This window comes from Perognathus longimembris, chromosome 28 (assembly GCF_023159225.1).
Source record: "Perognathus longimembris pacificus isolate PPM17 chromosome 28, ASM2315922v1, whole genome shotgun sequence".
In the NCBI taxonomy this organism is placed as follows: domain Eukaryota; kingdom Metazoa; phylum Chordata; class Mammalia; order Rodentia; family Heteromyidae; genus Perognathus; species Perognathus longimembris.
In genome coordinates this window covers 33,655,954-33,682,224 of record NC_063188.1, presented here as the reverse complement: position 1 = coordinate 33,682,224, position 26,271 = coordinate 33,655,954, and the positions used below count along the sequence as shown (strand labels likewise).

The window sequence follows — 26,271 nt, the reverse complement described above, 5'->3', positions numbered from 1 at the left end:
TAATGAATGTCTCTAAGATAACTACTAGGTGATAGAAGAAATTTATGTTTAACTTTTCAAGAAACTGCAAAACTTTTCCAAAGTGTCTGCACTATTTTTTTATTTCCACTAGGAATGTAGGAGGGTTTCTGTTGCTCCACACCCTAAGAAGCATTTGTTGTTGTTGTTGTTTTGCTTTGCTTGTTTTTTGAGACACGGTTTCAGTATGTAGTCCAGGCTGGCCTCAAAGTCATGATCCTTTCCCTCCTGCCATAGCCTCTTGAGTGCTAGGATTACAAACGTATGCCACCACACCCTCAGCCTTGACTGTATTTTTTAATTACAGCTCTTCTGAGTGGGTGTGAAGTGATATTTCACTGTGGTCTAAATTTGTATTTCTTTTATGACTAAGGAAGATGAGCATTTTTTCATGTACGTATTAACCATGTGTGCATTTTCTATAGTTTATTTGAGTTTTATTTAATTGTTGAGTTGTAAGCAGTGTTTATCTGTTCTAGATACAAGGCTCAGGTATGTGATATAAAAATACTTTCCCCTTGTGGACTTTCTTTAAAAAATACAATCTTGAGAGAATGACTAAACTTGCATTCCTCCTGCCTCCATTCATGAGTATTGGGATGACAGATGTGTTCCACCTTGTTAGGCCCATTTCCTTTTTCTTAACAGGTTCTTCAGAAGTGAAAAGCGTTTTAATTTTGATGAGGTCCAGTTAATCAATTTTGTTTATTTTATAGACCTTTATTTTAGGGTTATGCCAATTTTCTTTTAGTAGTTTTATTGTTTTATCTTTTTCATTTAGCCTTATAAGGCATTTTGAGTCAATTTTTATGCATGTTCTTAGTTGAGATTATTTCTATTTATAGTTTTCCATGTGGATATCTCAATTGTTCTGGTACCTTTTGCTGAGTATTCTATCTTCTATTTGTCATAAATGATAAATATTGATGTAATACTTTTAACTCTATACCAATCTTATTCTAGCTTTACTTGTTTATCACAGATGTATTCCATTTAGTCGTTCTGTTTCTTTAGAATATTTTAGTTTGTGACAGTTTCTCAGACTTAGTTCATTTTGATCACATTGATACTTTGAAATGTACTTGTGATCTATGATGTAGGAAATCCCTCAGCTTCAGTTTGTCTGGTATGTTTCTGGTTATCATAGTTGTGTTATATCTTTTGGAGGAAGTTTACAGGGATAAAATGTCATTCTCATAGACTATCAAGTGTACACATAATTGTCTTTTGGCATTCATGGATGAGTTGCCCTTTATCACCTTTTCATTGTTGTGAATATTGCTGCTATAAACATTTGAGTGTAAGTTTCTGTGTAGGCATATTTTCATTTGTTTGCATACATATCTAGAAGCAGAATTGCTAGGTCACATGATAATTCTATATTTAACTTTTTGAGGGAAAGACAGACTTGAAGCCTACCAGAGTGGCTACACCATTTTATTTTTCTGTCATTAATATAGTAGAGTGCAATTTCTCTGGATCTTTACCCATACTTATTAATATCTTTCTTTTTATATAACTATTGTAGGGGGTATGAAGATGTGTCTCATGGTTTGTTTGATTTGTCATAGCATAGGAAACATAAACTATCTTGCCATTACTCATAATTCAAGCAATATTAGTTATTAAAATGACTTTATTACAGTGTAAGTTTCACATATAAATTACCTTGTAATTTCAAGTTGAAATAATTCAGGAACATTATCAAGCCTGCAGCAAAACCCAATTTCCAAAGCCAATCAATGTTCAACAATAATGGTTGAAGGCAATTCTTCTACTCATCTTAAAACATAAAAATATTTCTTGCCTTGTACAACAGGAGAAGGGATGAATTTAGCCTTGTAGCTGAAATTTGCTAATGACTGGAGTAGAGCAAAAGTGCCCTGTATATAGATCATGTTTGGTAAATGTTTATCAAGTTTATATAATTTGTTGCTGAAGTATAGTAGACCTGTAGTGTGGTATTCGAAATTGATTGGGTATAGTGACATTTCACAATGATACATCAGGGTATTGGATCTGATTGCTAAAACATCTTATGGAGAAACAACTCCAAATGCATCTCCTACTGAGTGACTTGTTTGAATAATGGTTTTTCATAGATAGTAGAATGTGCTTTTATTTGATTCGGTAGACATGCTGGTTAATCTTTAATTCTGAGCCCCTCAAGGCCAATTGTAAGGTTCTCTTTGCCTTTTTGAAAGATGAAGGATAAATAGATCTTACTGGAGAACACTTTGTCTTTTTTGTTGCTGGCCCCAAGTTATGAAGGAACAATGTGATTGCTGTTTATGTCCATCAGGGGACAAAGGGGGTTCTGTTAGGGTCTTGGGTGTTGTTAGGGTCTGACTCCCTTGCTGCTCATTTGATTAAAAGCCCCTTATTGCCTTTTTTTGCGGGTTAACTAGACTTTAAGTCCTAGAAACAGTCAAATAAACTTTCTAGACATGAAGGATATCGCTAATTTTAACTAGCATTTATGCATCACAGGTATTAGATATTGAGCTGAGCCCATATAACCCTACAACAACCCTATGAGGCAGATCAGCCATACCTTTTTTTGTGGCTTATTTCCAGAATTTCACAAATGCCAGTTGTCTTGTTTAAAATGATTTTCGGGGGGGGGTGGTGGTGGTAATATTGGTAGTACTAAGGTTTGATTTCAGGGCCTCATGTTCTCTTGGTTTTCTTGCTCATAGCTGGCTCATCATTACTTGAGCCAGATTACTACCCAATCTCAGTTGTTTTTTTCTGGTTAATTGGAGATGGAGTCTCAAGGAATTTTTTTCCTTGGCTGGATTCATACTGTGATCCTCTGATCTCAACCTCCTAAGTAGCTAGAATTACAGGAGAGAGCTACCACCAACCAGCTTAAGATGAGATGCTTGAATGTGTGCGCAAATATTTAAGTCACTGGGCTGTATAAACCATGCTCCTTTAAAATCCATCCTTTTATAAAACTGGCATAAGACTTTACCAAAAGGCTCATGTGTTGAAAGTTTAATCTTAGCTGGTGGCACTATGGAGAGATGACTGGATCATAAAGGTGCTAACTTTTTCAGTGGATTAATCTTTTGACAAGTTCATACAGAATTGGCCTCGTGATTAGGAGGTGAGGCCTAGTTGGATAGAATAGTTCACTGGGAGTATATGCCTATGAAAGGTATTCCTTAACCCAGGCCTCTTCCTATTATCTCTGTGCTTCCTGGATACAATTAGGTAAGCAGTTTTCCCCCTATCATGCCCTACCACCATGATGTTGCAGCCACACTTCAGTTGACCACAAATTGAATGAAACATATGAAACTATTAACTAAAGTAAGTCTTCCTTAAGTTGTTTTTTTCTCATACATTTATCACAGAAATGGAACACTAACACATAGAACAATGTGTGTGAACATTTCAGTATTATTTTGACTTGTACAGATTTATTTAAACATCACCACAATCAAGAAAGATTCCATTATTTCCAACATTTCTCACATGCTATTTCTTTATAGTTATACCTATCACCTACTCCCACCATTCATAACATCTGACAACTACTAATTTTTTCTTCTTCTATACTTCCAGCTTGTTCATATGTCAAATATTTAGTATTTTCATTTTCATTTAGTTCAGTGTCTGTTTTTTACTTTCACTAAGATTTCCTTTTTGAATTAATGGGCTATTTAAAGGTATGTTGTTACTTGGGATTAATAAGCCTGAGCACCTGGCCTTTGGACTTCTTTTTCAATAGTATCAAGCAATGTAATTATGGATGAGGTGTCTTTCATCAGTCTGATAATTTCTTTGCTCTTTAGTAAATTACTGCCCATAGCAGAGGCTCTGCTTATTAAAGAATTAGAGCCTTACCTGGCTCCTTTATACTACAGTAGAATGGTGCTAAGGTCTACATTCCATCTTTCCCTTTATTCATTATCATGAAACTTCCTTTAACAACTAGTTTTTTTTAAGGTTTATAAGGAGGTTTATTAGTGGGGCCATATATCCCACAGGAGAGGGAACAACATGGTGTCTGGCTTCTATACCTTATCCAGGTGGTAGCTTCTCTCAAGAATTAGTTTTGATGACTCTGAACTTGAGATCCTGGCAGGACTGCCTAACGCTAGCAATCAAAACAGATAGTAGCACCAGGCTATAGATGGAGACTCAAATAACCCCAATCCTGACCTTTATCTTCTCCATGAGTCCTTTTCTGACTGTTTACCCATGGTCACTTCCTTTATCTGGCCTCCTACAATGCTTGTTTCTACAGTGACACTCATCTTGTTTGATCAATTAGAGTAAATCTCAGTTACCTGCCTCTTTTGGGGGAAATATACTTTTAATAACCAATTGTCTTCCAAAGTAGATAAAACATAATTTAATCTTTTAAAAATTATTTTGACTGATTTGTTTTTTGTTATTTACTTTATTGTTATTACAAAGGTGATGTGCAGATGGATTACAATTCCATGAGTCAGGTAATGAGTACATTTCCTTTCGTACAGTGTCTTCTGTTCCCTCATTCACTCTGAGTCCCTCCCTCCCATCTCCACCCACAAGTTATCTAGTTCACTTTCATCCACATCCAGTGAGCACCACTGCTGTACTTTTTCCACCCTTTCCCTTTCAGTTCTGTATCCTTCCCCTACCCCCTGAAGATACACCCATGAATACAGCATAAAAAGAAAAGAATGAATCATTTGTTATATTACAGGATAATGATATATTATAGGATATTGATTTATTATAGGATAATGATATTCTAAGGCATATTGAAATGCTTCTTTTAATGTTTACCTCTGTATGAAATGGTTCAAAAACATTCTCTCAATGTGTGTGTGTGTGTATGAATGCATATTTTGTTTTAATGATTATTTTTTTCCATGTCATTTGACTCTTCTGACTGCTGTAAGACTACTTTTGTAAAATTGTCCCTATGATCCCTGCTAGGTAGGGTTAACAAAGGATGTTTGATTGCCCTGGATGCCTAAAGGGAATACTTCCTCAGTAGATCCTGAGGGTCTCAGGATTTACCTTCTTTAGTCCACTTTATTTGTTTATGTTCAAGCTTGCTCTAGTTTGGAGACATACACTGTGTGTCTAAGATTGAAACAGGAGTCACTGAAATTCCTTCAAGCCAAATCACCTCAATTTTCCTTCTTTCAAGTTCCACTCATACTATTGGGCTTTCCAATTGGAGGTTGCTACCTGGGGTTTCTGGAAAGAACAGTTGGTAACAGGAAGTATTTTGAGATAACTTGAGAATGTATCACTTCTCATCAGAGAAACAAACTTAAAAAGGTGGCAAAATATGTAACCTTCCATTTGAGGTTCTGGCAGACTATTTAGGTTACTGACAAAGAGTATAGAGTGAGAAGTATTTTTAAACTCCATTATTTGGGTTATGGTGAATGGTAGAGAGTAGAAATGGGAATGACCATTTGAGGCAGTTGTTTTTAAAGCACTGGAGATTACTTGGGCATTATAGCACTGAATGCTGTGTGGGTGTTGCAGAAGCAGTTCCAAGTTTTCCTTGTCTAAAATGAATATCATGCATACTACATGGCTAAAAATACACTGAAAACACTAAACTGGGAAAGACAAGGAAGGAAATTATCAATTGTGCTTCCTTTTACACATTTATTTTCAGTACATATTATAATGGAATTGTTTCAACTTCTCAGAAGTGGTAGAATTTGAGTATGCTTTGTAGTCCTGACTCTGGTGCAGTGTAAGATATTACAAGCCAAGAGTAGAAGCTTTGAAGTGGAAGTACATTTTCAATTGACCACACCCAGGTTTGAGCTTATTAAACACTTAGTTTGGGGCTCATTAGCATTTCTTTAGTGTTTACTACTAAGTAAACACTCATATATCAATTTTCTATTCACTCAACAAGCCCATGGGGGAAAGTATTATCTTTAATTTATGGATGAGTTTCTTCACCTTAGCTTTCAAAACTGACCAGAGTACCTTGACCATAAAAATCAGGGCAGAAGGGCTGGGAATATGTCCTAGTGGCAAGAGTGCTTGCCTCGTGTACCTGAAGCCCCGGGTTCCATTCCGCCTCATATATAGGAAAAGCCAGAAGTGGTGCTGTGGCTTAAGTGGTAGAGTGCTAGCCTTGAGCAAAAAGAGGCCAGGGACAGTGCTCAGGCCTTGAGTTCAAGCTCCAGGACTGGCCAAAAAAAATCAGGGCAGAAATAAAAACCTAATTCTCTTAATTCATAGGCTAGCATCTTTTGTGGGGGTGGGGGTGCTCGTACTGGTGGTTGAACCCAGAGCCTGGGCACTGCCCATTATCTGTTTTGCTTAAGGCTGGCTCTACCACTTGAGCTACAGCTCCACTTTCATATTTTTGGCTGGTTAATTGGAGAAAAGAGTCTCATGGACTTTCCTGCCTGAGGTAGATTTGAACAGGCATGACCCAGTGGTGCCTGGCTCCATTGGACCATATATTTTTTCACTAATACTTAAGGGGAGAATTTGTAAACATGGGCACATTAAACATTGAAAGAATATTTAATCAGATAGTAATTCATGAATTTGGTATTCCTGAACGTTAAGTAGTCTGGCTTTAATAGAAGGGAAAAGTAATTGCAGAAATAAGACAAAAAAAGTGTGTGATTTATTAAAATAGAGAATCCTTAGAAATTACTTGGTTGTTTCTGATTGGTAAGTTCATTAGTTAACTATTAGTCCACAGTTTAGGTTAAACTTGTTTCATTTTCCTGTTTACACTTAATTGGATATTGGTTTGTTTAAATAGGAACCAAAGGCACCTTAGCCCTGCCCCCATTCTGGCCTTAAAAAATAATTTCCAGGAAATGGAAACAAGAAGCTTTTGCTTTGTAAAAAAAATCCAGTACATTTCACTGATAAAGACTACTAATTCTGTAATAGGAAAGAGCAGTGAATAAATTTGTGAATCCATACTCAAAGTGAGTTGATAAATATTTTGGAATGATATAAATTGAAAAATCTAATAAATTAGCCTTGTTGATAATATGTAAAGTCCCTAGATGCTTGGTTTGAATTTAAATTTGGTGTATGTGTGTGTTTGTGTGTGTATATAGAAGTGTAGAATAAATTTATTACATTTCTATTTCTGATAATGAAAAAACTTTTTGTTAGGGTAGGTTTTAAACTCTATTGCCAGTTTGTATCAGAAATGAATCTGGTATAGAGAATAACCTTTTTCTTTTATCTTTTATAAAATATAAAGATAGTATAAACCTTAAATGTTCAATTCAATGTATATGTTTATAATACCAGTCCTTGGGCTTGAACTCAGGGCTTGGGTATGATCCCTGAACTTTTTTGCTCAAGGCTAGTGCTTTTCCACTTTGGGTTTTTACTGCTTGGAAATTGAAGATTAGAGTTACATAGACTTTCCTGTCAGGGTTGATTTGGAACTGTGTTCTTCAGATCTCAGCCTACTAAGTACCTAGGATTACAGCCATGAGCCACTAGCATCTAGCTTCAAGGAAGATTAATAAATATATTAACTCTATCCAGCTGAAGATATAAACATTTCTAGCCACTCAGAATGTCCCTTGTCTCCTCCCATTCAACCCCTTTCCCAAGAGTAACAGCTATTATGAGCACTATGATCATAAATCATGTGTGCCTAATTTCAAAGCTTATATTGACAAAAATCATATGGTGTGTATTCTTTTGTGTATGGCTTCTTTTATTTAACACATTATCAATGATATTCTATTCTTTTTTATTGCTGTATAACATCCCTACATATTGTGTGCCATGATTGAAAATCCACTCTCCTGTTGATGAATTTTATGTTGTCTCTGTGAATGTAGCTACTGTGGAAATTTTAACCATACTTTTGGTGGGTGCTCATTTTCTTGAATATTAGCCTAGGAGTGGAATCACTGGAGCATGTGCAATAAAAACTTTTTGAACTAGAAAAGTCTAAATGAAAGAACTGATGTCTGAACATCCTGTAAGGAAAAACATTGTAAAGTCACAGTTGGATGACAATTAGTTTGTGTTTTGATTAGTAAGTTGAGATTCCATGCTTGAGAGATATTAAGAAAATGTGCTTTGATCGCTGAGCTGGGTCTTTGATGCTTATAGAACATCTTTTGCTTTGGTCACTGGGCTGAGTCTTTTCATGCTTGCGGGTAGACATTAATTTTTTGTGTGTCTGGTACACAGAGTACACATCAGGAATGAGAGGCCATTTAATTGCATATGCTATCTTTCTTTTTTTTTTTTTTTTTAGATGTGCTCACATTGTCTTTTCTTGGGCAGCATGGTTCAAATGGTCATGAAATGACAGGAAACTCAAGTTCACTTTACAAAAATTTGCCTTAGGATTAATTTGGAATTCAGCTAGTGTTTTGAAAGTAACTCTACACATGTAATTTTCTGTAATCTAAAAGCATAACTGGCAAGATAGTTTTATATTACTTTTGAGGCAAAGTGTTTTCAAACATTATATGTCTTTTGGCAACATTTACTAATGAAGTGTGATGTTGAAAGGGTATAGGGAAAATTCCTGTGGTCTGGGAAGAGGGTGAGGTGGTCATAAACTGAGAAGAAAACTGGAATAGTGCTCCAAATGAAGCGTAGAATTTCTGGAAAGGACTAAGTCTTAAAGTGGTGGAACACACACCATGCTACCAGACAGAAGCCTGCTTTACCCCCTTGAGGAAGATTCAATTTTTGCTTTTTAAAAATAGAATTATATTTGATAATGAATAGCAATAATAAATACCCAGAATAGTTCTTCTGTAGGCAATGACTTAAGGTGCAACTTCAGTTCTGTAAATTGCAGAATACTAAGGCTTAGTTTTGGAAGCATTAGAAAATCACTGGGGTTTCCATGAGCCAGCATTCAGAATCTCTACTACAGCTGCCAGCTCTGGTGTCTTCTGGCACCAATTGCTTCTCTAGGCTCAACCTTTGCCAATCCCTTCTAAGCATAACTCTTGCATAGACTCTATGCCCTTAATATTTTAGCACAAGCTTCCTTGGACTAGATCATCCTTTGCCACCCTATTTGCTTAACTCTCTATTCTGTTACTGTTATTTTCTTTTCAAGGCCTCTTTAGGTCACCACTTTGGCTTAGATCCTCTTGTAAGTGCTCTTAGCCCTCTGTGTTCACACTCGTTTTATATCAAAATGAACTCTCCTCTGTCTCTTCCCATCAAAGATGGAATTGGTAAGGTCCCTGGGCCTTAGCACAGGTCCAGACACATAATATGCATACAGTAAAGGATTATAACCTTGATATTTACATGGACATATCAACCAGTTTTTAGACATTTTCATATGCTTTTTTTTTTTTTTGGCCAGTCCTGGGCCTTGAACTCATGGCCTGAGCACTGTCCCTGGCTTCTTTTTGCTCAAGGCTAGCACTCTGCCACTTGAGCCACAGCGTCACTTCTGGCCATTTTCTATATATGTGGTGCTGGGGAATCAAACCCAGGCCTTCATGTATACGAGGCAAGCACTGTTGCCACTACGCCATATTCCCAACCCAGTTTTTAGACATTTTCAATGCACCAATCCATTCAGTAAACAGTTGATGGACTTTGAGAGAGGAGAGGAGTAATTGCAAGATACTATGTCCAAGAGCACTGGGATACAGAGATGGTTGCTGTGTACACTGAGACTTAGCAGTTCATTTCAGTAGCTGAGAAGACATAACAGCAAATAGGAATAAGTTAAAGTACAAAGAGTTTAGTGACATAAAGGAAATATAAAGGATTATGAATCCAGAAGAAGGATCTTTTTCCAACTTCTTGGTGAAAAAACTAGGAAAAAGGATTCATGGAGAATGTTGTATTTGAAATAGGAACTAAGGGTAAGTAGAACAGAAATAAACAGAGATAAGAATCTCTGATGTATATGTGGGTTATTTTAGCTGAAACAGTAGATGCCTACCAGTGGAGCAGGAAAATCCATGAGACTCTTATTTCCAATTAACTACCAAAAAGCTAGAAGTGGAGCTGTGGCTCAAGTGGTAGAGTACTAGCTTTAAGAGGAAAAGCTAAGGGACAGCACCTAGGCTCCGAGTTCAAACCGTATGAGCAACATGCACAGTGAAAAAGAACGGATGATTTGAAGGAATAATGAGTTGTAGGGAGCAACTGGAAATGGCGGAAGTGGCCTTATTGGAGCAGCCCTTAAATGCCAAGGTCAGTGCATTTGTATTTTATTTTTTGTCAAGTGGAATAGTCTTGGAAGAAGATGGAAGCTTTCTAGCAGTTTAGTAAGACATACATGGAGACCTCTTAAAACCAAACTGACAGTGATCTACTTATCCACTTTTTTAGTAATTCAGTATTGATAAATTAACTCCCAAACTCATAGTTTTATGGAATAGTGTAGAAAAGCCCCAAGGCCTTTAGTCCTTGACCTTTTTGCACCAGTCTTTTCTCACTGGAAATCTAAATGAGGTAACAGATCATATGACCAATTTGTTCTGAGAAATGAACATTGAAATTGACAGGGGAAAGAAACACTACCAAGATAGAAATGCTTTATAAAAATGCATAGACATATAAAGTGTTGTTTGCTTAGGAACTGTGTCCAAAACATTGATGTTAGCCATCTGGAAAAATCTGGACATAGTGTATGAATTATAGTGTTAATATTTATTTCTTTGAGGTAGTTTTAGATCACTTCCAGTTAAATATAACTATGTTCTTCTAAACTCAGACTGTTTCCTTTTACTCCGCCTGTAAACAGTGGGTTTTGCATTGTCAGTTTGTTTTATGGTATGTTATATAACCACAGCATCTGGTTTCTTGTCACTTTAGTTGAGGACTGTAATGCTTTAGGCCTGAATTATTGAAAAAACTTTTTTATTGATCTTCTGGTCTTCAGGGCTTTCAATCCAGCTTTTACCATCTCACCAATATATAGTGGGAAGAATGCTGGATGGAGAATAAATTTTGCTTGGTTTGAATTCTTGTTACACTACTCATTAGCTATATCACCTCTCCTGAGACTTAAATCCCTGAAGTCTCAAATGGAAATAATGATTCTGGCCCTGCCTGTCTTAAGGGGCTGCCTCCAGGATCACATAAAAATGCTCTGAAAATTATCTGTGGCTTCACTAGGAGTTGGATTCCACTGAATGGCATAATATCTTCCATAATCTGGGTCCATGTCACCTCTTTAGTCTCTTTTCAATATTCCCCACTCTCTCCAATGCATACACCCTTACTATTGTTACCTTCATCTGGAGTATTCTCTTATCTTTGCTCATCAAAATTCAAGCAATAATTTTAAACACCAGTTCAAATATAACCTCTTTCTTGAAATCTTACCTGATAACTCCAGGGCACATTGATATCTTTCATTTCTGAAATTTGACAGCACTCTGTTATTGTCAACATTTTGCTTGTACATTGCTTTTTCATATTAAGTCTATATAAACTTCATATATAACTAGATTATGACTGATGCTTACCTGGTTCGCTTAATATTTTAGTTAATGTTTATGAGGATGTTTCCTCTGTATTTCTCTTAGAACCAAGTTCAGAACTCAGTGAATGTTGATTGATTTTCTTAGAAATTCACATATAAACTCTCTTAGGAGAGAGACAGAAAAACCTATCTTCTCTTTTCAGGTCCTGGAATACTCCTCATAACAACTCATCCTAACTAGATTTCCCACAGAACCATAAAAAAGGCCTTACAGTAGGAATTGTTTAGTAGAATTTTCTGGTTTTTTTTTTTGTTTTCTTTTGTTTTTGTTTTGTTTTTGCCAGTCCTGGGGCTTGAATTCAAGGTCTGGGCTCTATCCTTGAGTAGTAGAACTTTCTGAAATGAGGGAATTGTTCTATATCTGTGTTGTCTGGTGTGGTAGATATCACCCATATATGGCTATTAAAATATGGCTATGGCTATGAAGAACTGATATTTTTGTGTATGCTTGAGATGGAGCCCAGGACTTTGAACATGCTAGGTGAACACTTTGCCACTAAGCTCGCTCTAATCCCCTCTGACTTTTCTATTGTTTTTATTTTAGTTGATTTTAAAAGTTATATGTTGCTAGTGAGTACTGTGTTGGGCAATATAGGTCTAGAAAGGCTTTCTGACTTTTTTGTTATCACAACACAATGAAAATATGTTTTATATGGACATGGCTCAAGTGATAGAGTTCTTGCCTGAATAGCAAGCACAAGGCCCTGAGTTAAAACCCCATAATGAAAAAAAGAAAATAAAGCATGTGTGTTTGGTAGGAGATGTAAAAACAACAACCATAAAACATTTTACATCTCAATCTGGTTTATAAGTACACAAGTGTCTTGCAACAATAATACTTATCATTACTGTGTGCAATTAATTACTCTAATATTTTCTGTTCTAGTCAATTTCATTTTTAAGGTGTGGATTTCATAACTCACTAATGAATTGTACTCTACTGTTTGAAACATTCACCATATATATTTTTAGATGGAGAGTTTGAGGTCCAAATAAGTACAGTAGGCACCAAGGTCATAGAGCAAGTTAAGTGGCAGGGTAGGACTAGAACCTATATATTGGAGTTCCTGGCATAGAGCTGTTTTCAACAGGGGCGGGAGGTGTTTCCTTCTCTTCCTGTTCTTCACAGTTATGGATTGAGAAAATCACAGAAAATTTGAGAAAAATCAACGGACACACTCTTCATTTGGACCAAGTATTGTCACAGCTTCTGGATTCCTACATGTACCATGTGCTCACAGTATTTGAATGTTGCTGCTTTTTAGACACAATACTGTGGAGGTTTACTTTTGACCTATTCCATGACTTGACAGTGACACAAATGCAAAATTGTCCTCCAAGGGTTATATAGCCATGCTTTCCTTCAATGACTCAGTGACATGTGACTAACACATGAATTCTTAAGAACAAGAAAACTCGCTGATGAAGAATCATGATGTTTCTTATCTCTGTTGTGAAAGAGGTGCCTCCGGTCTTAAAGGATATAGGTAGCCAAATATTTTTCTTCATCTATGGGTCCATTGTGCTACCATTCCTGTATGCCTTGTCAACAAAGATGGTGACATCTTTAAGCAGCACTGGGTTATTTTGTTTTGAGATTTATTGTTTTATCACAAAGGCATATAATTCTCTTTTCAAGGCTAATCTCTTTTTTTAGTGTAAAAAACATGTATCTGGCTATAACAGTGGTAATCTTGGCAAAATCAAAAAGAGGCAACAATTTGGAACAACAGTGGCCAGTTGGGGAAAAGCAGGGGGCTAAGAGAGAACCAGGAAGAAGGGTGAAGGACTGTTTTAGACTGTGCCAGAGATTTAGTCTTCTGGATTTACTGCCCCTTTTCTTAGGCCCTACTACTCATCCTACAATCTACCATGTCTCTCTTCAAAGGTGGACTTCCTCCTCACTTTTTAAAGCCTTTTCTCCTTTTACTAATCATATTCACTCATCCAATGTGTTCTGGCTAGACCAAGCTTATTTACTTGCACATGAAAACTGTAATCTCTCTCTCTTTCTTTTTCTCTCTCTCTCTCTCCCTTTCTCTCCCTTGCTCCCCTCATCTGTCTTGCTAGTCCAGTCCTTTACCTCAAACATTTCCTGCCTTCTTCCTTACCACTTTATGTTATTGCCATTAAGGCTCAGCTCTGATGGTGCCTTTCTCGGTTGGAGAAGGCCTATTCACTCCCCAGGCAGAATTATTTGTTTCCTTTCCTTTCCCTGTCTTTCACACCATTTCACTTTCATTTACTTCACTCCCTGGTTTTAGTTGTTTTTACATCTTCCTTGCTAGATTCAAAGCCTTTGGAGGATGGAGGCTATATCCTACTGTTGTTTTATCCTTCTTGCCTAGCACACAGTGAGTCCCCTGTAAAACCTGTGGAATGAAATGTGGATGAGTATTTAGACATTATCCCACGCTTCTGTGGATGTGATGAGATGGGATGGTAAATATGTATGTGTTGCTGAGAAGGCTGGGAATTAGCAGCAACGTGACATGCTGTTAGAATGAGTGATCCAAAAGGAATTTACCCTATATGTCTAGGTCTTCCTGGCCATGAGATTCTGTGGTCTTTGGCTCTACTTTAGGGCATTGGTGGTGTTTTTGTTTTTCTAGCTTCATATAATTTAAGAGCCTTGATGGACAAAGTGTCTTTGTTAAGCTATAACAAAAAATACTTTTCAAGGTGATTCTTTCATTTACCTGTAGTTTTCTAAAATAACCCTTAGAATGTAGTCAGTCACCAGAAAAAGTAAGACATCCGAAAAAATGGCAGAGGAAGGACTTCTGAAAATTCTCTCCATAATAGCAACACAGAAACTTGGAGTATTTGTCAGAATCAATGTTTTGGGGGAAAAATAAAGTAAAAGGTTGCAGTAATTCAGAGAATATATGCTCAAGAGAGCCAACTGTAAGGAGAATGAGCTTTATGGTGTTTTTCACTTGCTCTGTCCCATGCTTCATTGCTCTGCCATAGCCATGAAAACCAGCAGCCATCACACAACCAGCATCCTGGCAGCCACAGAAGATAAAACGGAGTGGGAGTGCCTTTAAAAGCTGCGTTTCTAGAGAACTGCTATTATTCAATCTGTCTGATAGTTCTCTGGAACACTCCACCTACATGACAGTTTATTTGACCTGACTAGGGGATGAAGAATGCTTCTACCCAGGGTTCTCCCTCCCTCCCTCCCTCCTACCCTCCACCCCCCTGGAAAACCATTAGAAGCAATTGATTAACTTCTCAGATGCCTGAAGAAGTGGAAAACATTTCCAGCTCACCAGAAATCCTCAAAAGAAAATCTGGGAAATAAGATTCTGTGGGATTCTGAAAAGCTTGGATGGATTCCTGGGAAGGTAAAGGAGTACATGCATGCACAGGGAAAGGTGGACATTTCCAGAACTGTGCACATGCTCAGGAAAGACCTAAATATAGCTTAAGCTCTCCTTCTGGCTAATCTTCAGCTCTACACAAGCAGAAAGTAGGTGGCAGAGTTATCTTCTTCCTGATTGAGTGTCAATGGCATGCCCCAACATGTACATAGAGCCCCTTGGTCAAGATAGGAACTTTTTGGTTCATGAAATAAAAGAAAACTTGGTCCAGTTATTGGCTTGCCACTAACATAATCCAGCAGAGACTTCAAGTCAATAATTATTATTAAAAATAAAATAAAATGGGGTGAAGTCTATTGCCCCTCAGTCCTTGTAGAACTGAATTTTTGTTCTACCAAGCTGAATGTTCATAATTCTGCCTTTATAGACCGTGTCTCTAAAAGGAGCAGAAACTCATAGCCAGGTTAATACTTGTCTTGTTCAGTTTAAAAAGCAAGATAAAAGTAATTCGTGAAAACAATTATAAAGGGGTTTACTACTAGAAGTAATTGTATTGGAAATGGGAAGTAATTGTGTTGGAATTGTATATTGTACAATAAGGGGTTTATTGTGATGTTTCCATAAATGCATACAATGTAATTTAATCACGTTCACCACTCTGTTTTTCTTTTTTTTGGGAGGGGCCAGTACTTTGATTAGAACTCAGGGTTTTCCACTTGTTAGACAGGTGCTCTACTTCTTGAGCCACACCACCAGCTGTTTTTGCTCTAGTTATTTTTGAAATAGGGTCTCACCCTTTGCCTTGATCAGTTTGGACAGTAGTAGTCCTATTTAAGCTTCCCACCAAGTTGAAATGATACACTATCATACCCATGTTGTTCTGTGAGATGAGATATAAGAACATTTTTCTCAGGTTGCCCTGGAACTGCAATACTCTGTCTCAAGTCTCTTAAGTAGCTAGGATTGCAGGCATGAGGCACTCCTCCCTTCCCCTGAAGTCCCTTCTATAAAATTTAATATGGGCTTCCTCATGATGTGTGTGTGAATGTGTGTGTGACTGTGTCTATATTGGTCCTGGGGCTTGAAATCAGGGCCTGGGCACTATCTCTAAGCTTTTTTGCTCAAAGCTAGCATTCTACCACTTGAGCCACAGCACCACTTCCAGGTTTTTGGTGATTAGTTGGAGATAATGAGTCTCATTGACTTTCCTGCCTGTGGTCGCTTCAAATCATGATCCTCAGATCTCAGATCTCAGCCACAAGCGCCTGCCTATCACTTTCTATTATATATAATGCACTTCAATCCAATTCTCACCACAGTAGTTCCCCCATGGAAATTAAATTTTTAACCACTTCTGAGATAGCTTTGTTATCTGTATGAGTTCTTATGTAGAATGTATTCTTTCTTCTGGAGGCCTCTTATATATAATCTCCTCATGCTGCTGCTCTTTGCTTCTGTTAATCTCATCTTGTTCTGGCTTTCATTTGTTCCATTCATGTCACTTTGACTAAAGGCTGACTGTGGCTGGATACACTGAACTCCTAACATTTTCTCTTGTAAAAGGAAAACCAAGAAGAATAGATACCATAATGACCTTCATGCTGGTCTAGCTAGGCCTAAATGGGGGTGAAGAGCCAGAGTCAAATTCTTTGGCTACCATTTTACTCAGAGTCATCCCAAATGAAGCAGAACAGTTGTCACAGGCTTTAAAGGGCTGTACTCATTTGACCAGATAGCTGGGCAATGACTCACTGAGACAGGGTTGGAGATAAATGATTTTTGCAGCCAGTATCAAAAACAGACCCCAGGCTTATATGCATACATGCTGATCCAGTGCCACTCTTCCTCACCCCTACCAGATGCCACATAAGCTGCCCTTTTCGCCACTCTTATTCTCAAGTTACATCTTTTTATGTTCATTTTCTTTCTAAGTTACACTGAATATTCATTCCCACCTGACTTCTCCTACCTGTGCAGGGCAGACGGTGTGATGTGACAGTATTAAGCGTGCTTTACTCATTTCTGTCTCCCACTTTCTGGAGATGGTCTGACCTGGATGATCATTTTTAGCCTGGTATTTCCTGAATAAGGGCCAAGAGCTGAGGCCAGCAGCACAGAGGCTAAGAGGGCACAAGTTTTCTGGCAGATTTGACAGTGATGAATTCTCACTGGGGAATGAGATCGCTCTTTCATTTCTAACTATTTTAAGGGTTGAAATACTACAGACTGTAATCTTAATAATTAAAACATACTAACGAGACCTGCTACTTCAATTCCTAAAAGCTTGCAATATGATTCAAGCAAGGCTATGCCCCTGATTACTGTGTTTCTAAAAATGTTTTGCAGATCCTAACTGCAACTTCCAGCAAGGTATTTTGAGCAGATGAACCTAGTTTCATGATCAAACAGACTTATTTATATTTAGGAGCATTTGTTTCTGTTTCATGCTCCTGCCTTAGAAAACCAAAAGAAACCACTTTGTCCTTTCTATGGAGTTAGACAATGCAGAATACCATCTGCATTAGAAACTACACCTATAGGATGTATAGGGACTACTTCCAGAGTGTCTTTGCAGCCACTGTAGCTTCACTAAGAGCCTCTGCTCTCTGTGAGCTCCCCTTTCCATAAGAGCTAGAAAGGCTCTAAAAATGGACAGAAGGCACCTGTTGGCTTGGGATTTTTTTTCATACAAATAGCACCATGAACTGGGAAATCAATTTAAATTTTCCGGTTACAGATTAAAGTAGGATTTTTTTAGTGGGCTGGTTTAGTAACTTATTTACCACCTACAGTATTATTTCCTTTTAAAATTACTTCCAAAGAAATTTGGAAGCAGTCACACTTCATGAGCCAATCTTGAGTCTTTGAGCAGAACTGTTCTTCATAAGGAATGCACAAGGAAAAATTTTAACTCTTCTCCTATTGCAAGGGAAGTTGTAGAAGTGTGGCCTATGAACCAATGAGGTTCACTTTTCTTTATTCTTTTTTTGGGGGGTTCTTAATCTTGAGAGAGAACCATAAGATAAACATAAGATAAACCCCAGTGTTTTTGCTACTCTCATATTTACCACTCAACATCTGGAAAACCAGTTATGTGGAGGGTTTCCCCTGTATACCAAACAATTCTCTACCAGACACTTTAAGTGTATCCTGGGATTTGATTTAACTTTGACACCATTGGAATTGGAATTAGAGCCCAGAGTTTAAGGGCTCAGCCTTACCAGACTGCTCCATCTTGTGAATGCCTGTGCTTCTGACCAACTGGTTCCTTTGTCCCTCTTTTGGGGTTCAATAATTTGTAAAGCAGGTTCACCAAATATAAGGAAACTCTTAATGTTTACCTACTTACTATAAATTGCATTACAAATACAGACAAACCACAAAGTGGCAGAGATGTGGGGGGTGGGACATGTGGGGAGGAATGGGTTCTTTGTGTCTTCAGGCACAGTACCCTCCAGGTACTTTCACATGCTTGGGAAGCAACATTATTCTGCCAGAGTTCAGAGATTTTTTTTTTTTAGTGGAGACTTCATCATGTAGCATGATCTATGTTTGTCTGGGTATCCATCCTCTCACTCTTTCCTATGGGTTGGAGTAGAGTGGAGCTGAAGCTTCCAAGTTTCTACTCTGCTTGATCTCATCCAAGAGCCCACACAGAGTCATCGTTATAGAACAAAATATCTTCTTATTACCCAGGAAGTTCCAAGGTATTAGGAACCCTGTGTCTGGAACAAGGGCCAAAGAGCAAATATCACTACAAAAATATACTTGGCATCTCCAGTGGTCAGGAAATACAGTAACAAGGGTTTTAGGAGCTCTGTGCAGAAAACAGGGACAGAGACCAAGTATGTAGCTTTATTGTGTCACAATATCACAATAGTTATTTGTGAATCCTAAGAATGAGTTATATATATTTCATTTTTTGTAATAGAGTTTGAAATCAGAGCCTTATGCTTGCCACACCTCCAGAACGTTATATTGTTTTAATTTTCTTTGCAAATTATCTTTTAGTGGTACGAAGGGGTTTCAATTTACCTTGTCAGTTGTGAATACAATGCATCTTTATCAATGTCACCCATTCCATCATTCTCCATCATCTTTTCCAACCTCATCCACACCTTCAGTATTACATGGTTGAATATTAAGATCCTATTTGTCCACTTTTCCTTTTATTCATCTAGTCTCCTTCTCCTTGACCTTGACTCCCCACTTTGCCAACACTCTGGGTCCTTTTGGGGGCCTTTAGTTCCTTACTTCATTGCATCGGATGCAATAAATAGTGCTACTGTGAGGCAGGTATCCTTGGGAGCACTTTCCTTGTGCATTGTTTCATGGAGGGATATCACCACAACACATATAAAGATGATGCGTTTTGATCAGGGTCGCCCATCTGTCACTCTCCCTTGACCTTCCTCTCTCCGTCCCAAACCAATCTCACCAGGTTTCATTGTTCCATTTTAACACATGTACATACAGTATTCGGATCATAGTCACCTTCTTTTATCCTTTGTCTTCCCCCTTCCTAATAGTACTCATATCCCAGACAGGACTTGTTTCACCTTTGTGTATGTTAACTCTAAATCTGTTTGCCCATTTTATTCACACCCATTTACAGTATTTTAATCAGATTTAGACACCACCATCACACTCTTTTTTTTTTGGCCAGTCCTGGGCCTTGGACTCTGGGCCTGAGCACTGTCCCTGGCTTCTTCTTGCTCAAGGCTAGCACTCTGCCACTTGAGCCACAGCGCCACTTCTGGCCATTTTCTGTATATGTGGTGCTGGGGAATCGAACCCAGGGCCTCATGTATATGAGGCAGGCACTCTTGCCACTAGGCCATATCCCTAGCCCCCACCATCACACTCTTAACAGCTCTGCTCACCTAGATTTCACTCCCTACACACACACACACACACACACACACACACACACACACACACACACACCCTTTCCTTCTCTTATGGGGTAAAGTTATAAGGGAGAAATTTGTCTTCCCTCTCAACTCCTGTGGGTCCTATTCCTCCCTGTCTGGTTCACTGTGCAGATGTCAATTGGACAGCCACCCCCAGAGGATTCACCTTTCTTCCTTCCCACTCACTCCCTTTTCCCCTTTCCTTCCTTCTCCCTCCTCACCATCACAGAGTACACAGAAACACATATCAGATCATCTGGATGGACTTTTATTTCATCATCCTGTGTCCCCATTGGAATAACATGTGCTGGGACACAGAAGACCACCTCTAAGCAGCCAGGGCCATAGAACCCTAGGAGATGGTCCTGATGATCATCCCTGGCCTGGCTCTCAAGTTAGTGGTTGCCTAGTTGATGGACTTTTCTTGTTCTTCTGATTCTTTGCTGGCTCACGTTTAGGCAGCCGCTTATTAGGGAGATGACCACAGGTTGGCGCTGGAGCTGTTCCTTTCTTGGGAGTAAGGAGAGTAGCAGATCTGGTTGTTCCCTCTTGGTTCCACTTGCTCTGCTGTCTGCCGCACCTGAGCCTCACCACAGCTGTTCTCTGGACCTGGAAGGACAACAGGATCTCTTAGGCATTGGATGGAGAGAAGGGAACAGGGACTTTATGGGAAGGGGTGAGGTCTGGGAACATTTTGTGCCAGGAGATGACAGGGGAGAATCTTGGGGCAGGGGCGAGAGAGTCAATGGGAACAGGGGAGAACCTTGAGTGGATCACCTCACCTTTCCTTTGGGTCCAGGTGTTGACAGAGGCTTTGTGTTCTTCCCAGGTTTGTTTGATCTCCCTTGCCCAAGTGAGGTTCCCTTGTGAGCAAGGGCAGCAGCCGCAGCCGCAGCCGCAGCCGCAGCCCTACTCCTTGTAATTATGGTTCTGGTCATCCTTTCTACTTCCCTCACCTGGAGCAGTCTGACCTCCAGGCCTCAGGACACTCATCTATATGCCCACCTAGACCAGAATGGCCACTCCCTTAACCATTGTTATGTCAGCAAGCCACTCCCCAGCTAGCCAATCCCTGACCAGGGAGGAGCTTACACATCACAAAGTACCATCTTGGCTCCTGTTGAGGCAGTTGTGGAGATGGTGGTAAGTGGATGTAGAGGGGAAGGTGAGGGAAGATTCTGGAAAGGGAGGCCAAGAATTTCTAGTTGGACAAGCAGAGCTACACTACATTAGAAATGATCACCTTTAATTGTACACAAGTTTCAATTCAACAAGTCAGTTTATGAGTACAGTACATCTTGATCCATCTTACCTCTTCCATCACTGCCCTCACCTGTTCCACTTCACCCACCTCCTATGAGTTATATTCATTCATAACCTTCTTTGTAGAAGTTATATATGAATAAAGTGACAAATAAAAATATCGTAAGAACATCCACAGCAGTAAGTCCTTTCGATTAAATTTTGCACATATTTCTTTTCTTTTTAGTTTTGTCCAAGTATGAAAACCAGATTACTATATTCACTGACTACCTAGAAGAATTTCCAGATACAGATGACCTAGTATGGATCCTGGGAAAGCAGCACCTCCTTAAAACAGGTAAGGTGTACCAGTATTGGTCTTTAAGAACCCAACTGAGGTAGGCATCAGAGGTTAAGGTCCTATTCGTTTCCTCTTTTTAAAAGATAATACTAGGGGGTTGGGAATATGGCCTAGTGGCAAGAGTGCTTGCCTCGTATACATGAAGCCCTGGGTTCGATTCCCCAGCACCCACATATATAGAAAATAGCCAGAAGTGGTGCTGTGGCTCAAGTGGCCAAGTGCTAGCCTTGAGCAAAAAGAAGCCAGGGACAGTGCTCAGGCCCTGAGACTAAGGCCCGGGACTGGCAAAGAAAATAAAATAAAATTTTAAAAAAATGTAAAAAAAAAAAAGATAATACTGGAGTTTCAGCACAGGACCTCATGTTTAGTTTTTGTTTGAGTCTTACACTTTTTGCTCAGGCCAGCCTCAGACCTTGGTCCTCCTCCCTATTCCTCCCTTATAACTGGAATTCTGTACATGAGCTACCATTCCTGGATTGTTATTTGAGATAGGAGCTTGCTAACTTTTTACCCAATCTGGCCGTCAACTGCAGTCCTCCTATCTACGCCTCTGAGTAGCTAGGATTACATATGTGGACCACTTTTTCTTTCTTAAGTTGATAGAGAATTTCCTTGGCCAATGTTGATGCTACTCTGAAGAGGATTTACCATGTTGAAACAGAGTTTACACTTCAGACTCTTTCCTTGATGCACAGGCCTCTCCTCCAAGAGTGTTCACTTGGTTATAGGTTTTATTTATTTATTTTGGGTATTTGCCTTGAATGGAGGGCCTGGGTACTGTCCTGCAGCTCTTTTGCTCAAGGCTAGCATTCTACTACTTGACCCATAGCTCCACTTCTGCCTTTTTGTTAGTTATTTGGAGATGGCAGTCTCACAGGATTTCCTGCCTAGGCTGGCTTTGAACCATGGTCCTCAGATCTCAGCCTCCTATGTTGCTAGGATTACAGGTGTGCACCACCAGTACCTGGTTGGTTTTTGGTTTTAGTACAGTGTGTAAATGGAATATATTTTTTATACCTTTCCTTAAAGGAGAATCCCCACATTCTATGAACTTTCATTCCTAAAAACAGGATCCACTCTGGAGTCACTAAGCAGTATCTATCTACTCTTTGGTGGCTGTGCTGCATATTTCTCATTTCATATTTTTGCTTGTCTAAAAAAACACCCAGATAGTCATAACTGTCAAAAACAATGTCATGCATGAGAAGCCTTATTTATGTCTTAGATAATTTTTGGTAATAGATGATCTCAATTCTGGTTTTGTATAGACCTTTTAGCCACTGAAGTCACAATGGAAAGGAGGATTCAATTTCCTTCTTGACTGAGAAAAATTCACATTTGTATAGACTGGGAAAGATCTTTTGATTTTTCTTTAATTTTTTTTGTCGGTTGTGGGGCTTGAACTCTGGGCCTGGGCACTGTCCCTGGCTTCTTTTTTTTTTTTTTTCTCAAGGCTAGCACTCTACCACTGGAGTCACAGCGCCACTTCTGGCCTTTCCTATATATGTGGTACTGGGGAATTGAATCCAGGGCTTCATGTATGCTAGACAAGCACTTTACTACTAGGGCCATATTCCCAGCCCATTCTATTGTTCTTTTTTTTTTTTTAAAGAAAAAGTCTTACTATATTGCCTAGGCTTATCTTGAACTTTGGATCACCCTGTCTTAGCCTCTAAAGTGCCACCAAGTCTGCTAGAAATCTTAGTATTAGCCATTATTCACCTGCCTCCCAAAATGTGCTAAGCACTAGGTGCATAAAGGGAAAGGACAATCCATACAGCACAACTTACTTTTACAAAGGCAAAAAAGAAGAGACAAACTATTGGCTAAAGTAGAATTTGCGTTTTTTAAAAAAGTACAATGGCTCTAAGTTTTATACAGGATATAAATGTGAGTGCTGTTGAAACAAAAGACTTTTTTAAAGTTTTTATTTTTGACAATTCTGTCTTCTTTACCTTATGTATGACGTATTCACATGTACATCTTTGGGAGTAGGGGAGGGCACAGAACTTGAGAGAAAAAGGGTGAAAAAGTGCAGCAGTGGAGCTCACTGGACTCTGATGAAAATGAACTATACAACCCGTGGGTGGCGATGGGAGGGAGGGACTGGGAGAGAATGAGAGAACAGAAGACACTGTACAAAAGAGAATGTACTCATTACCTGAGTCATGTAAATGTAATCCCTCGGTACATTACCTCTATAATAACAGTAAAGTAAATTAATTTTGAGAAAAGAAAACGGGAGAGAAATGACTAGAAAAGAGACAAACATGTCTAGGTATGAGTGGAAATGAAGATGTTCTATTTGTGGCCATTGAAGTCAGTTTGCATCATTAAATGCAAGAAAGCAAAAATCTCTCCAGACAGTTTCTTTATCTATAAAAACAATGTTCACACAAAAAAGAATGGTGTACTATATAATTTCCTTCTTTTCAGTTGTGACATTCTGAAAAATCTATTCAGAAAATCCTGAACATCATATCAATTATCTCAAATTTTTAAAAGACAGCCTGCTTTGAACAAAAAGACACAATTTGTGATGTTATACATTCACTTATATGACAAATGCCAGTTATACTAGATACTGTAGATAATTTTCTTACCCATTTTGCTTAGCAGTAGAATGAAATTCATGCACTTGCACATGTACATTATTCATGTGTATACAGGAATACATAAACACACAAACTCCTAGTTTGAGATAACAGACAATGGCCACTGATGAGAGAGCCAACCAACCATTATCATTCAGATGATTCCTTATTAATGAATTCCTTAGGTTCCTTGCTTTTCTATTTTTTAAATCTTTTCATCATAACCCCAGATTTAGTAGCTACCAGGACCCTGGAGATTAATCACGAGACATGAACTACCCAACATAGTTGGATTGGCCAGTGGAGTAGGTCTGGACAAAATCAAGGTGTGGAGAAGTTGAAATTATTTGCTTAAAAAGAGATTGAGTTTTCTATGAATTTCTCTAGCTCCATAAAAATGGAGTTGAGTGGTTCCTTAAAAATATATTTGTTGCTGGCTTAGAAGCCAAACTCAAGTGTTTTAGATGGCTATGGTTGTTTTAATTTTCATTTTACATTTAATTACAGAAAAAGCTAAGCTGTTGTCTGATATAAGTGCTCGCCTATGGTTTACGTACAGAAAGAAATTTTCACCAATTGGTAGGTATATCATTTGTTCTGTGCTTCCTTCCTTGTAAAGATAGCTTGCCTGAGGTTGTCAGTAACTTCAAAGAAGTCTCACAGTTAACAGCTCACTTAACAATGAACTTTATTAAGGGGCACAGTAAGTCTTACACCTCATCCAGAAGTCTCAATCCTGAAGCCCCTCATCACATGTGGCTCCATGCTGGTGATACATAACACTACTGTACTTTTCACCCATGTTCAAGTATTCAGGCACAATATAGTATTACTTGTTTGACTTTTTTTTTTTTTTGCCAATCATGGGGCTTGAACTCAGGGCCTGAGGACTGTCCCTGGCTTTTTTTTGCTCAAGGCTAACGTTCTACCACTTGAGCCACAGCGCCACTTCTGGCTTTTCTGTGTATGTGGTACTGAGGAATTGAACCCAAGGCTTCATGAATGCTAGGCAAGCACTCTACTGCTAAGCCACATTCCCAGCCCACTTGTTTGACTTTTGAAAGTAGGCAAAAAAATTAAATAAGCCTTTAGTTTAGGTACAATCTATTAAGTTACATTACTGTTTTATGGAACTACATGACTATTAAAGAAAACTATGTTTTGTTTGAAGGAAAAAGCATAATTCCTTTGATTTTTTTTCCTTATGATATGAAAACACCTTCACACTGGGAAACAAATTTTCATACTTTTCCTTAGAACTAATTCTACTCCATTCCTAAGATGCTGTATAGAAGACAAAATAATACAAAAAAAACAAGGCAAATAAGAAAAGACATTTCCATTAGTTGTGTGAATATGTTCCTTCTAGAAATTTGTTCCTTCTAGAGACCTGTCCTTAGAGGATCGGTAAAATGTTTGCTAGCAGGGTGCCACTTCCTATATCATAGCCCTGTAAAAAAAAGGTCATAAAAATGGCAGAAGCTAATCTTCTAAAAGAAAACTTGTGTGACTAATTTTGCTGCAGGGCTGGAGCACGTCATTGGAGTGAAATGGGCCTTTCTGTGAAGGACCAGAAGTGAAGGCCACACAACTATTTTATTTGCTTTTTCAAGAAAGTATTGAAGCAGTATCCAGAAGAACAATACTCAGTACACAGAGGTTCTAAACTGTTAAGGTTCTCTGGATAAGGAAATCTTTGCAAGGCTGAGAAACAGTTCCAATTAAACTCGGCATTTTGGTAATAGATGAACTGTTTATCTGGGCCTTACTGTACCTTTTCCATGTGACTGTGCCTTATACTCCTACCACTAGCAATAGCCAAAGGACCTTTCTTCCATCTGACAAATCTTCACACTCCTCTCCGTATTGCTGTAGCAACCCATTTTTTTTTTGTTTTTGTTTTTGTTTTTCTCAGTCTCCACTACAAGAGGGAAGGGGTGACTACCTTGTCCTGCTTATCTTATAGGCTTGATGATCACCATTTTCCTTAAAGTTACTTTTCTGTGAGCATGTTTATAGCATACTTTTTCCATTTCCATCTTGGGAAAGGAAATAAATGAAAGCAAAATGTCCCCTCTGTCATCCAAGCCATTTGATTTCATTGCTCCATTGGGAAAGGATATTAATAGAGCTCATATTGAGCATGTATATGGAATTTTCTTTACCTCAGGTGTTGTCAAAGTGAAACCTAACATCTTATTTCATTTATTGTCTGTTTTTTTTATACCTTTTGGAGATATGGAGATGTGACATGTTTCTAAATTTACTAGTGGCATTTTATATTATGACTTTACTTATCAGATCATATTCATGGCTATTCATTCATTTAATTCTTACAACACCCCTGACAGCAGGCAGAGTTTGT

The 26,271-nt window shown here is 38.4% G+C and overlaps 1 protein-coding gene across 1 annotated transcript in view; it reads left to right on the top strand.

Annotated features, from left to right (window-relative positions):
* Atg4a (autophagy related 4A cysteine peptidase) overlaps positions 1-26,271 on the top strand; it is a 45,359-nt gene that overhangs the window by 1,986 nt on the left and 17,102 nt on the right. The window contains exons 2-3 of the mRNA XM_048336451.1: positions 21,199-21,309; positions 24,414-24,485. Coding sequence (XP_048192408.1) covers positions 21,199-21,309; positions 24,414-24,485 — 183 coding nt within the window. The remainder of the gene's footprint in view (positions 1-21,198; positions 21,310-24,413; positions 24,486-26,271) is intronic.